Source organism: Dipodomys ordii, unplaced genomic scaffold (assembly GCF_000151885.1).
Source record: "Dipodomys ordii isolate 6190 unplaced genomic scaffold, Dord_2.0 Scaffold26, whole genome shotgun sequence".
Classification (NCBI taxonomy): domain Eukaryota; kingdom Metazoa; phylum Chordata; class Mammalia; order Rodentia; family Heteromyidae; genus Dipodomys; species Dipodomys ordii.
The window spans coordinates 9,786,377-9,799,236 of NW_012267242.1; the positions used below are offsets into that span (position 1 = coordinate 9,786,377).

Consider the following 12,860-nt stretch of genomic DNA (forward strand, 5'->3'; position numbering starts at 1 on the left):
AAAAAGAGGGGAAAAAATCCAATCTAGAAAATATCATTGTTATGGTCTTTTGATTTCAGCTTTATATTGTTGCTGAAAAGCAATCTTAAATGTGTTTTTCCTATCTTATTAGGATCTGCTTGAATCTTTGATGTTTCTAAATCTTTACAAATCTCAGGCTTTTTATTTTGAATACTGTTTAACTATATAGTAACCAGAGAAAGTGGCTAAGGTAGAATCTTATGCTGATCCTAGAAAGCAATACAAGTTTACTTTGCTGACTCTTCTCTTCAAAAAAGATATTAGAAAAAATGAACTCTGGTTAGTTCTGGGTTTTTTTGTTGTTGTTGTTTTGTTTTGTTTTGGGTCCAGTCGTGGGGCTTGAACTCTGGACCTGGGCGCTGTCCCTCAGCTCTTCAGCTCAAGGCTAGCGCTCTACTACTTGAGACATGGCACCACTTCCAGCTTTTTTTCTTTTTGCTTATGTGGTGCTGAGGAATCGAACCCAGGGCCTCATGCATGCAAGACAAGCTCTCTACCACTGAGCCACCTTCCCAGCCCCAAACTCTGGTTAGTTCTATGTTCTTTCTGGTTGCTTTATTTCTCTTGAAGTATTACTGCATATGAATACATATATTACTGTATATGGCTTAACCAACATCTGTGAATCTTTTTTTTAATTTTTTGTTATTATAAAAGGTATTGTACAGAGGGCTTTATCTGTGATTGTATCTTATCTAGGAAGAACATTAACAAGTCTTTAAAGTACAGTTTTTATTTTATATTTCAGTAGTCTGTATCAAATATTTGTCTCCTGAGATATAGATTCTGCTTTGGTGAAAGCCATTACAGGCTCTATGTAAAAGAAATACTTATTTCCTTGGGCTGACTTTGTACCTAAAATCAATTTACATGAGACAATAGCTATTACATTCAATTTTACTTAAGAAAACTTAATGAGTATAAATAAAACCCTTTGTAGTAAAGCTTTTGTTTTCTAAGTTTTCCAGTTAATTTTGTTAGTGCAATTAGGGCTTTTTAGATAATATAAACTTAATCTACTTCATTTTATTTGATATATTAAAATTTTTAATAACTGGTAGATCACCAGCTTTCGTTCACCTCATCTAATTCCCACACCCATTTTAGAAAGATATCAGCATTTTATAAAGAGGAAGCAGGCTCAGAGAAATTGTTAGAGGTATAAGCGCACACAGGTAATAAATTATAGGATGTAGTTACAACAGATCTGACTCCAAAGACCATGTTCTTTCCAATATATTACACATCTCTTTATTGAGATGCATGTTTTGTGTTAATGTGATTTCCAAAATACTTTTTCTAGACTCTGGTGTGCCAGAGAGGCCCTGTATTCAGTAAGAACCTGGGTCTCTGTGATCCTGGTGAGCACTTGAGCACTCTGGTCTACTATGATTTTAGAGCTTTAAATTGATCCACCATTCTTCCTCTGTTAGCTGCCAGGGAGAATGTCCCTCTAATCCATTGCTGATATTCCCTAGTGCATCATTCTTTGATTTTATATACTATTATGGCTACATGTTCGGAAATTAGGAGGGAGGCATTTGATTAATTTCCTGCTGAAAGTTCTTATGGATTTTTTTCTTCTAAATTAGAGTCTAATCAGAAGTAGATTTGTTGTACATTTAGTATAATTTTAAGCTGTAGTGAATACACAAAGGCTTTCTTTCTGTATTGACATGAAATTCCCTGCTTCTAATGAATTGTCCATGTGGTTTCTCACTTAAACTTTCTTTAAATTCTCAGTCTTTCCAAATAAAGGAATAATTTATAAACCATTCCCCCTTCTTTTTTTCATATCACCAGGTGACCGATACTCCAGAGTCGTATTTGCTTCCACAGATGGGGAGACACTGTGGAATTTACCTGCAATTAAATCAATGTGCGATGTGGATAATTCCAGGGTATGTAAAATGCAGCTGAAATTTGTTCAGCATAAATAAGGCTAATGTAAGTGAAACTTATACCTATATTCCTGGTGTCTGGTCAGATGAAAGTACTTGAGAAGCTTACCTACTGATGAGTATACACCAGCAGGCCAGCTTTGCATTCTTTCAGAGCCCAAGATCAAAGCATGCCTGCCTGCTTCCCTATCTTCCAAACCTACCATCTTCCTTACATAAGAACTGCTTTCCCTTGCCTGCCCGTGTTCTTTCTCCATAGTGATCTTTTCTGTTATTTCACTGTGTGTATGTATATTGAAGATAATAAGACTGATATTTCTTATTTGATTTTATTTTCTCTCTAACCTAGTTTTATTCTTCTCTACATTTCTCCTCTCAAGATATTGTTAGCATCTTAATTATGTAACTAAATGCCTGCCTATGTCTTTGGCAATCAATGGGTCATTCTAGCCAGTGACCTCAAAGGAGAACTTAGGGAGCAGACTTGGAAAGGGAACATCAAAGAGCATAAATTTAGTGCCTATCTAAATGGTGGTGGTAATCCAATCCAGACTGCCTGGAGCTTTAAACACCTTACTGCTTTAGAAAACACCAGGATCCAAGAAGATGGACGCTTCCTCTGCCAAACAGATGTCAGCACCCGAAGACCTAAAGTGAGCCTCTGAGTTGGGACAAGCTGTCAGTTTCTTGAGGCAGTTTCTCTGGTAGAAACCACTGTCTTCTCTCACTAATGGACCTGTTAGGGCATAGCCACTACACACACACACACACTCTCTCTCTCTCTCTCTCTCTCTCTCTCTCTCTCTACCTCATTATGTGTTTAACATAACTCTAAAACAGAGAGCAGGGCAACCTGACAGCCCAACCCCCATTGCCTCAGCAGGATTACTTAATGGAACAGAAAGGTAGAAAGGACTCTTAAAGGTCCGCTAGGCCAGAAGTCTCAGTGTGCTGACATGGGTACATGCCTTCCAAGAACTAAGTGGCTCACCAAGTCACTCCATTATTTAGGCCTACCTCTTCTGGCTTTACTCCATTCTTCATTCTGAGAGACTATTTGTACATTTTGAAAATAACTTTTCCATTGATTGTGTTATCAATTTTCTGTCAGTACCACCTTTTCTGTGTTTAACTCCAAGTAGATCAAAGTGTCAGTCTATAAACATCAAAGTTTCTTAAACAGTAGTCAGTTTTACTTTCTGTGTTTTCTTCTCTTCTGTATCTAGTACTGGGGCTTGAATGCAGGATCCTGTGCTCTTTTTCAGCTTCAAGTAGTAGAGCACTAGCTTGAGAGTGAGAGTAAGAGAGAAAGAGAGAGAGAGAGAGAGAGGAAGAAGCTGACTAATTTTCCCTCATGCTAAGGTGTTGGGGGAGATCATACACTATAGTCTTGATAAAATAAATACGATTTGTATACAAGGTTCTTAACAGCATAGTGTAAGGGATAGAAGAATACTGAATCTCGGCTGATTTTTGAAACTTAACTTTAGGTAGAGTGGTTGCGGTAAGATGTTATATCAAAAGAAATCTAGATATGGCTTTCTAATGGCTTGACTTGATACGTTTGTATAATTTAAACTATCTAAAGGAATGTAGAAGTACTCTTATCTGAATATGTCTCTCTCCTAGGCACATGATAGGGATTGAAAGCAAGAACAGAACGAGTATAATTTCTAAGTCACTGACTGAGAGCAAAACTGTACAATTCAGTAATTAATTGGGAAGAGAGAAGAAACATGATATTGTCAGAATTTGAGGGACAGATTCAACATACATGTCCAAGTAAATAGATGGTATAACCAATTTTAGATTCACACCAAGAAATGAATGAATAGGTAATCATACTTCAAAAACTGTGGTTATAATTTTTACTTGTTAAATTCTTACCGATTTAGTAGTCTAGTCTCAAATTCTGCTGTGAGCCCAGGATAAGAGATCTTTTTTATAATGATAATAGGTATTCATCCAATACCTTAAATAACAACTTGGATTAATAGTTCAACTTTCAAATGATTATGGTTCATTTCCCCAGTCTCCCAGTTTAGACCACTATTAAGGATTTTGTCTGTTATGGTGATTGGAGCAGAGTGTCCTCAGACTCTCTGTCAGGCTCCTTCCCACCCTTCAATTCTGGTCATTGTACTTAAGCACTTGATTATTAACACCTCTCATGTTAAATGAAACACAACCAAGTGATACAGAGAGGAAGAGCTTAATTTTTGGGTCATCTCCAGAAAATGTCTGGTAATCAGTGTAACATCTTGGGGAGGCCAGATGTCTCATTTATCTCCTGCCTGTGTTTACAGCACATTTTGTTCAAGCTCCAGATTCCCTTTAAATTACATGCCACTTACACTCATAATTCAGAGAGGCACAGGTTTCCAGAGTCAAAGGGCTCTGTTTCTGAGGCTGGCCTATGTCCTATCAGAAGTGGCTGAGACTTTTAAAGGAGCCTCACTCAGTCAATTCCTCTGACCCCCTTCATTGCTTCCTTCCGCCCTTTGACATCCTAAGGGACACTACGCCAGACAATCATTAGTAACCAGAAGTGTATTTCTCCAATCTTTACTCTGCTAGAAACTATTTTCCCAGATTAGTCTTTACATGTTGTGGATGTTGGTGCTTTGAGGACTCAGCTTGTAAAAGCATGTGATATTTGGTAGATGAGACTCTGGCTTACCAGGTGACATTAGTGGATAGCTAAAACCCCTTACAGCTTCAAGGAGCCCAGAAATAGAATTTCTGGTTCTTGAGTTAAAGAAGCCTATGGAGTGTTTGCCTTCTTTCTCCTCCTTAGATTCCCTGTAAACATCAATGTGTAGGGATTGGTGTTAAGAGCTTAATTTTCCACTTAGCTTCTTAAAATATCTCCAACTTAGCCAGTAGTTTGAAAGTTTGAGGTAGCATTTAAAAATCTGCTAGTTTTTTCTTTTTCTCTCTTCTCTTCCTTACCCCCTATTTTAAGTCAACTCCACCCCTGCTACTATCTAACTAGAGAAGCATTCAAAGACAATTATAACCACAGAGGCAAAATGGCTTCCTAAGACATCCAATTTGTAAACAACTAGAATTAGAAGGGCTTACGAGTTAAAAAAAAATTGCTTTCATAGACTCCACTTGTATTTTTATAAACTTCAAAGATTTTTAAATCCCTCCAGTGAATCCATTTTCTAAAAATACAACAAAATTATAACTGCCTCTTCCCATGAAGAGGTACCAGCTTGCCATTATCTGTAAGCCTCACCATATAATGCATATCTCAGTGTTTACTGGTAGTCAAGATGATAAAGTTAGAGCCACCGTCACATCACCACTGGGTGATGTGACTTGGGTATTCCCTGTGCTGGTCCTGTCAGCTCTCATACACAGTATGCTATTTATCACATTAAATTACAATTATTCATCTTTGTGCCTGATTTTCTGCCACCCCAAGAACAACTAGGTAAACAAGGACTACCATAGCCTATTTATCTTGTGCAGGTGCTCAGTAAGTAATTTTTCTCTTTGGAATGGGCAGATAAGAGCATACAATGTTACTTATGCCCTGAAAGTGTGGACAGTCCCTTGAGTTTCATTCCTTTAAATTCAGAAGGCTCCTACCCAATATAGGGGTACTTAACGTCTTTTCTCTGTACTTACCTCTTACCTATAAGAGCCCTCGAAAACAGTTTTTCCAAATGTTAGACATGAACCAACACCAATTTTGAATTTAAGAATTAACTCAGTGGTGAACTAGCATTTATTTTTGATAGAAGCCATCAAAATAGTAGTTGATCTGTATTGATAAAGTCCAACTTCTTCATCTTAAAACCCATTGTTATTAGGAAAGGTTATTAAAGGACAGGATTCTGTGCTTGCTTTTTTAGTATTAGCTGGCAACCCTGTTTCATTTAGCTTTAGTGTTTAGGTACTCTAGCAACTACAGATTGGGTCTTCTAGTTGATAGTGAGTTTCATCATGGTAATTCATTTTCTTCCATCTGAAAGCTATCAAGCATCAGGGTTGCATTTTCATACTCTCAGTTCACCAGGCCAGGCCTGGGGGCTAACATGTTGTTTCAGGGATAAAACTGGTTATTTGCCATAAAAACCAGAGGAGATGCCACTTCAGGCTTCTGGTATTTATTAGGTAATTCTGCTTTCCCTAAGTTAGCATAAATGTGTCTTTAACCTAAACACAGCTATGAATAGTATGTATTCCTGTTTTATGAAATAGTACTCACTACTTTTCAGAAATAAACTTAGACATGAAGTCTTTGTGAAATAAATATTTTAGTGTGTAATAAAAATCCTTTTGTCTCAGCTTTTTTTTACTCCTCTAGAGTGTCTTTTAAAATCAAGTAACTATTATGGGATATTCATTATGGAAAATGTCAAACCTATGCTGGGTACAGTTTACATAGCTTCAAGACTTGCCAACATATAGCCAATCGTGTATCATCTACACATCACCTCACAGATTAGTTTGAGTAGTGGCTTAATAAGGGATCACTAGTAACTTGGTTTGTAGATAAATCACAGTTCCCAAAAGATGATTTATACCAGTTTCTCCCCACTTTGGAAATATATTTCAATGAATGAATGACAAAGTCTAGTTTAATCAAGGTAAATGGTAAATTCTAATCATACCATTCACACCGGGCCGGGCTCCAGTGGCTCATACTGTAATCCTAGCTATTCAGGAGGCTGAGATGTGAGGATCATGGCTCAAAGCCAGCCTGGGCAGAAAACTCTTATCTCCAATAAACAACAACAACAACAAAAACGGAAGTGGTGCTGTAGCTGAAGTGGTAGAGCTCCCACCTTGAGCTGAAGAACTCAGGGACAGTGCTCAAGCCCAGGATTCAAGCCCCATGACTGAAAACAAAAACAAAAACAAAACAGTCTTTGGTAATTAGAGATGAGGGCAAGAAGTGGAACTAGGAATTTTTAGCTCTGGGCATCTTTAGCTCTGGTCCCAAGACAGAAGTCTCAGGTCAAGCTCCAGAGAAAGGGGTTGGATTTTATTCTCACCCTCAGGGAACCGGAGCCAGTCATCTAATTTACAAAATAGAATTACCCAGAGTTCTTATAACCTAGCAATGCTAGTAAATGAGAGAACTTATTAATTTACTGTGACAAGAATTTCCATAAAATAGGAAGTATTCTCCTGAATGTTCTAAATCAAATACTGTCCACGAATCCTCTACTTACCAAAAGAGCAAATTCCAAAATAGGGTTATAGCCAACCTGAAGAAACTGTGTGTGTGTATCTATGTGTTTGTGTGTGTGTGTGTGTGTGTGTGTGTGTGTGTGTGCGCACATGTGTGCACACATACTTGTCCAGGCTTGAACTCAAGGCCTGGGCATTGTCCCTGAGGTTTTTTACACAAGATTAGCACTCTATCATTTAAACCACAGTTCCACATTCAACTTTTTGGTGGTTAATTAAAGATAAGAGTCTCATGGACATTCTGCCTGGGCTACTTCAGATCACAGTCCTCAGATCTCAGCCTCCTGAGTAGCTAGGATTACAGGTAGGCTTGAGCCATCAGTGCCCGCCCAGCTTGAAGAAACTTTTAAGAAGAAATAACTAAATCCCTAATTACGCATTAATTTATACACTAAAATCAGATACATACAATATATTAATGTAAAAATATTGCCCATTCCTACCCATATGTCAAAAAATAAGTTTAGTCTAAATCCATCATGAATCTCAAGCCATGTTTTGGATACTACCAGCATTGCTTTTTGTTTACTGGTTTTTGTCTTAGTGTATTCACACTGCTGTAACTGTAAACAGAGAAGTCTAAGCTTAAGGGGCCTGCAGATTCGGTATCTATTTTATGGGTGGCACCTTCTATGTGTCCTGATACAGCTCTATGGAATCATCTTTACAAGGTCACTGATCTTATTAATCACCTCCCAAAAGCCCTGCCTCTCATTGTCACATTGCAGAGTAACAGGAATTAGGGAACATAAGTGTTCAGATCATAGTAATTGTCAAGTAGCATCTTTGCTTCCCTCTGTGTTGATTGAGATACCTTTGCCAATAAAAAAAATCATACTGATATCCAAAATTTTTAAGCAAAAATGTATTTAAGATACAAGTATATTTGAGATACAAGTATATTTGAAATGCAGAAATGCATCAATTGGATCATTGTTTTCATAATCTTGTACATACATAAACTTCAAACCTATTCACTATATTTATTGTGTTCTATGGTCATTTGAAAAAGAAGTTGTTTTCAAAGTAGGTGTTAATTTTATCTCCCTCACCAAACTCAGCTCTTGTTGACATGGCTTCTTACTTCTATATCATTTCCATAGCCCCAAGTCAGCTGACTATGCCATGTTGGCTTTGAAGTATAACAAGCTCTTCTCCCCTATAAAAGGAGAGAGCATGATGAACATTTACCTAGTTTCCTGCTCAAAATAAAGTAACTCATAAGGTGCCCTGTAATATGAGAAAATCTTGTATTGCATAGCAAACTGATAACTAATTTAAGAGGATATTTAGCTTGGGTAATTTTCCTGGTCCATCCAGGCAATGGTAATGTTCCCAGTCATGCATCCATTTAAACTCCAGTCCTGCGTATCTTTCTCTGCAGATCAGATCTCATCCCCAGTTCGGTGATCTCTGCCAGAGAACCACAGCTGCTTCTTGCTGCCCCAGCTGGACACTGGGGAACTACATCGCCATATTGAACAACAGATCATCTTGTCATAAAATCGTTGAGCGAGATGTCTCTCATACATTGAAGCTGCTTCGGACCTGTGCCAAACACTACCAAAATGGCACCTTGGGGCCAGACTGCTGGGACATGGCAGCCAGAAGAAAGGATCAGCTCAAGTGTACCAACGTGCCACGCAAATGTACCAAGTACAACGCCGTGTACCAGATCCTCCATTACTTGGTGGACAAGGACTTCATGAGCCCCAAGTCAGCTGACTATGCCATGCCGGCTTTAAAGTATAGCATGCTCTTCTCCCCCACAGAGAAAGGAGAAAGCATGATGAACATTTATCTGGACAACTTCGAAAACTGGAACTCTTCCGACGGCATCACGACCATCACCGGGATCGAGTTTGGTATCAAACACAGTTTGTTTCAAGATTATCTTCTCATGGATACTGTGTATCCTGCCATTGCCATTGTGATCGTCCTGCTGGTCATGTGTGTCTATACCAAGTCCATGTTTATCACTCTCATGACAATGTTCGCAATAATCAGCTCCTTGATTGTCTCGTACTTTCTCTATCGTGTCGTATTTAACTTTGAATTTTTCCCTTTTATGAACCTCACTGCACTCATTATTTTGGTTGGAATTGGAGCCGATGATGCTTTTGTCCTGTGTGATGTCTGGAACTATACCAAATTTGACAAGCCTCACGCGGAAACCTCAGAAACCGTGAGCATCACCTTGCAACATGCCGCACTCTCCATGTTTGTCACAAGCTTTACCACTGCCGCCGCCTTTTACGCTAACTATGTTAGCAACATTACAGCAATCAGATGCTTCGGGGTGTATGCGGGAACAGCTATATTGGTGAATTATGTCTTGATGGTCACGTGGCTTCCAGCTGTCGTGGTTCTGCATGAGCGATACCTCCTCAATATATTCACTTGCTTCCGGAAGCCTCAGCCACAAGTGTATGATAACAAAAGCTGCTGGACAGCAGCTTGCCAGAAGTGCCATAAAGTGCTTTTTGCCATTTCAGAAGCCTCTCGAATTTTTTTTGAAAAAGTCTTGCCGTGCATTGTCATTAAGTTTCGCTATCTCTGGCTCTTCTGGTTCCTTGCCTTAACTGTAGGCGGGGCCTACATCGTGTGTATAAACCCAAAGATGAAGCTGCCCTCCTTGGAGTTATCTGAGTTCCAGGTGTTCAGGTCGTCCCATCCTTTTGAGCGTTACGACGCTGAGTACAAAAAGCTTTTCATGTTTGAACGTGTTCACCACGGAGAGGAGCTGCACATGCCCATCACCGTCATCTGGGGTGTGTCCCCAGAAGACAGTGGCAACCCACTAAATCCCAAGAGTAAAGGAAAGCTGACACTAGATAGCACTTTCAACATTGCCAGCCCAGCTTCCCAGGCCTGGATTCTACATTTCTGTCAAAAACTGCGAAACCAAACATTCTTCTACCAGACTGATGAGCAGGACTTTACCAGCTGCTTCATCGAGACCTTCAAACAGTGGATGGAAAATCAGGACTGCGAGGAGCCGGCCGTGTACCCATGCTGCAGCCACTGGAGCTTCCCCTACAAGCAGGAGATCTTTGAACTATGCATCAAGAGAGCCATCATGGAGTTGGAAAGGAGCACAGGGTACCACTTAGATAGCAAAACCCCAGGACCAAGGTTTGACATCAATGATACTATCAGGGCAGTGGTGCTCGAGTTCCAAAGTACCTATCTCTTCACCCTGGCTTATGAGAAGATGCATCAGTTTTACAAAGAGGTGGACTCATGGATTTCCAATGAGCTGAGTTCTGCACCTGAGGGCCTCAGCAATGGCTGGTTTGTCAGCAATTTGGAGTTCTATGACCTTCAGGACAGCCTCTCAGATGGCACCCTGATTGCCATGGGGCTCTCTGTGGCTGTGGCATTTAGTGTGATGCTGCTGACAACATGGAATGTCATCATAAGCCTCTATGCCATCATCTCCATAGCCGGGACCATATTTGTTACTGTCGGTTCTCTTGTCTTGCTGGGCTGGGAGCTGAATGTTTTGGAGTCTGTCACCATTTCAGTTGCAGTTGGTTTATCCGTGGACTTTGCTGTCCATTATGGGGTTGCCTACCGCTTGGCTCCAGATCCTGACCGTGAAGGCAAAGTGATCTTCTCCCTGAGTCGCATGGGCTCTGCAATTGCCATGGCCGCCCTGACCACCTTTGTGGCTGGGGCCATGATGATGCCCTCCACAGTCCTGGCCTATACCCAGCTAGGCACCTTTATGATGCTCATCATGTGTATCAGCTGGGCTTTTGCCACCTTCTTTTTCCAGTGCATGTGTCGGTGCCTTGGACCACAGGGAACCTGTGGTCAGATTCCTTTACCCAAAAAACTACAGTGCAGTGCCTTTTCCCATGCCCTGTCTACCAGTCCTCGTGACAAGGAACAAAGCAAAACACACACCATGAATGCTTATCATTTAGATCCCAGGGGCCAAAAAGCTGAACTGGAGCATGAGTTTTATGAACTAGAACCTCTGGCATCCCACAGCTGTACTGCCTCAGAGAAGATCACTTATGAAGAGACACACATCTGCTCCGAATTTTTCAACAGCCAAACAAAGAACTTAGGGATGCCTGTGCACTCAGCCTACAACAATGAACAGAACAAAAGCACCAAAAGTGAGACAAGCTCCGCCTTGTTACCACCTGCTCTGGAGCAGCACACCATGTGTCACTTCTTCTCTCTGAACCAGAGATGTAGCTGCCCAAATGCATATAGACCCCTAAAATATGGCCCACACTCTTGCCAGCACACGGGTGATAACTTGTGCCGCCAATGTGCCCCTCCTGCTAGCAGCTTTGTCCAGATCCAGAATGGGGTGACACCTCTGACAGCCGCACACCAAGCTGCTGAGGGATTCGTACATCCCATCCCACACATGCATCCCTGCCCCTGCCTGCAAGGCCGAGCGCAGCCACCTGGAATGCAGAATTCTCTGCCCAGGAATTTCTTCCTCCACCCAGTGCAGCATATTCAGACCCAAGAGAAAACTGGTAAGGCCAGTGTACACAGTCTTCAGAGCATCGAAGAACATCTCCCAAGGATGGCAGAACCAGCACCACTGGTCTGCAGAAGCACTGGAGCATTACAAAAAGCATGTTGTGGTCCTGAGAGTAATCAGATGAGACTCTGTACAAATAAGGACGCAGGGAATATGGAGGGTAGTGGAGGGACCGAAGCCAAGGTCTCTGGTTTACCAAGTCAGACCAACAAGGCACAGAGGAAAGTAGAGTTGAGCTCATCACAGACTGATGTAATGGCGAACTCAGAACATTTAAGTCAGAGTGAACCAAAATTAATATTTAATCATTTAATGGGAAAGGCTGGATATAGGTCCTGCCCAAACAATCCTCAGAGTTGTGGCAGAATTGTGAGAGTGAAATGCAATTCTGTGGACTGCCAGATGCCAAACCTTGAAGCCAATGTGCCTGCTGTATTATCACACTCAGAACTGTCTGGTGAAAGTTTGTTGATAAAAACACTATAATAAATATAGCATTAATGTCTGAACCAATGCCTCAGTCATTCTTTTGAAATGAAAATAAAAGCCAGAAGCTTAGAAGGGTATAACCAAAATACAGGAACTGGTATGTTTTACTTTGTTAAAAAATCATGGCATATTTTCACATTCCATTTAAACAATTATTATAGATTATTGGATTCATTGATAACTTTTATTTCAAGACTTATTATTATCATTATATATATTATTATTATCATTAAGGGATTTCAGTTCAGAATGTCAGTTTATGAGTACAGTTGCATCTTAATTAAGGTTATCTCTTTCATCATTCAAGAAGGTTTTTACATTTGTACCTGGTCTAAAAATAGTTGTCTCTCTCTTTGTTCTCCTACAGTGGTGAATCTAATTCTAAATTACTGGAAGCTTTATCTTGAGCAGCCATATTTACCTAATACCTTTATTCTGGTGCATATGGTTGGTAGTAAGCAAAACTTTGCTTGCTCAACATAATTACTAGAGATTGCCCTTCAGTTAGATTTACTATTTCGCTTAAAATCCAGGAACTAAACAACATTAAACTTTGTACTTCATTTAAACATTATCAAGCACCTTAATAGTACATATTCTATTTGTTTGCATGACTAGACTGTGAATCCAGAGACACATTTACATCCAGACTGCTATCTTTCCCACATTAACCAAATCGGCACAGGTGTTCCATTATCCTACCTACCAATCTAGGAGCCATAGAT

The 12,860-nt window shown here is 40.1% G+C and overlaps 1 protein-coding gene across 2 annotated transcripts in view; it reads left to right on the top strand.

Moving 5' to 3' along the window:
• The window catches only part of Disp1 (dispatched homolog 1 (Drosophila)), a 122,436-nt gene extending 110,304 nt beyond the window's left edge, over nucleotides 1-12,132 (top strand). For both annotated transcript variants that reach the window (XM_013014972.1, XM_013014971.1), the window contains 2 exons: nucleotides 1,825-1,922; nucleotides 8,518-12,132. In XM_013014972.1, coding sequence (XP_012870426.1) covers nucleotides 1,825-1,922; nucleotides 8,518-12,132 — 3,713 coding nt within the window. The remainder of the gene's footprint in view (nucleotides 1-1,824; nucleotides 1,923-8,517) is intronic.
• The last annotated feature ends 728 nt before the right edge of the window (nucleotides 12,133-12,860 follow it).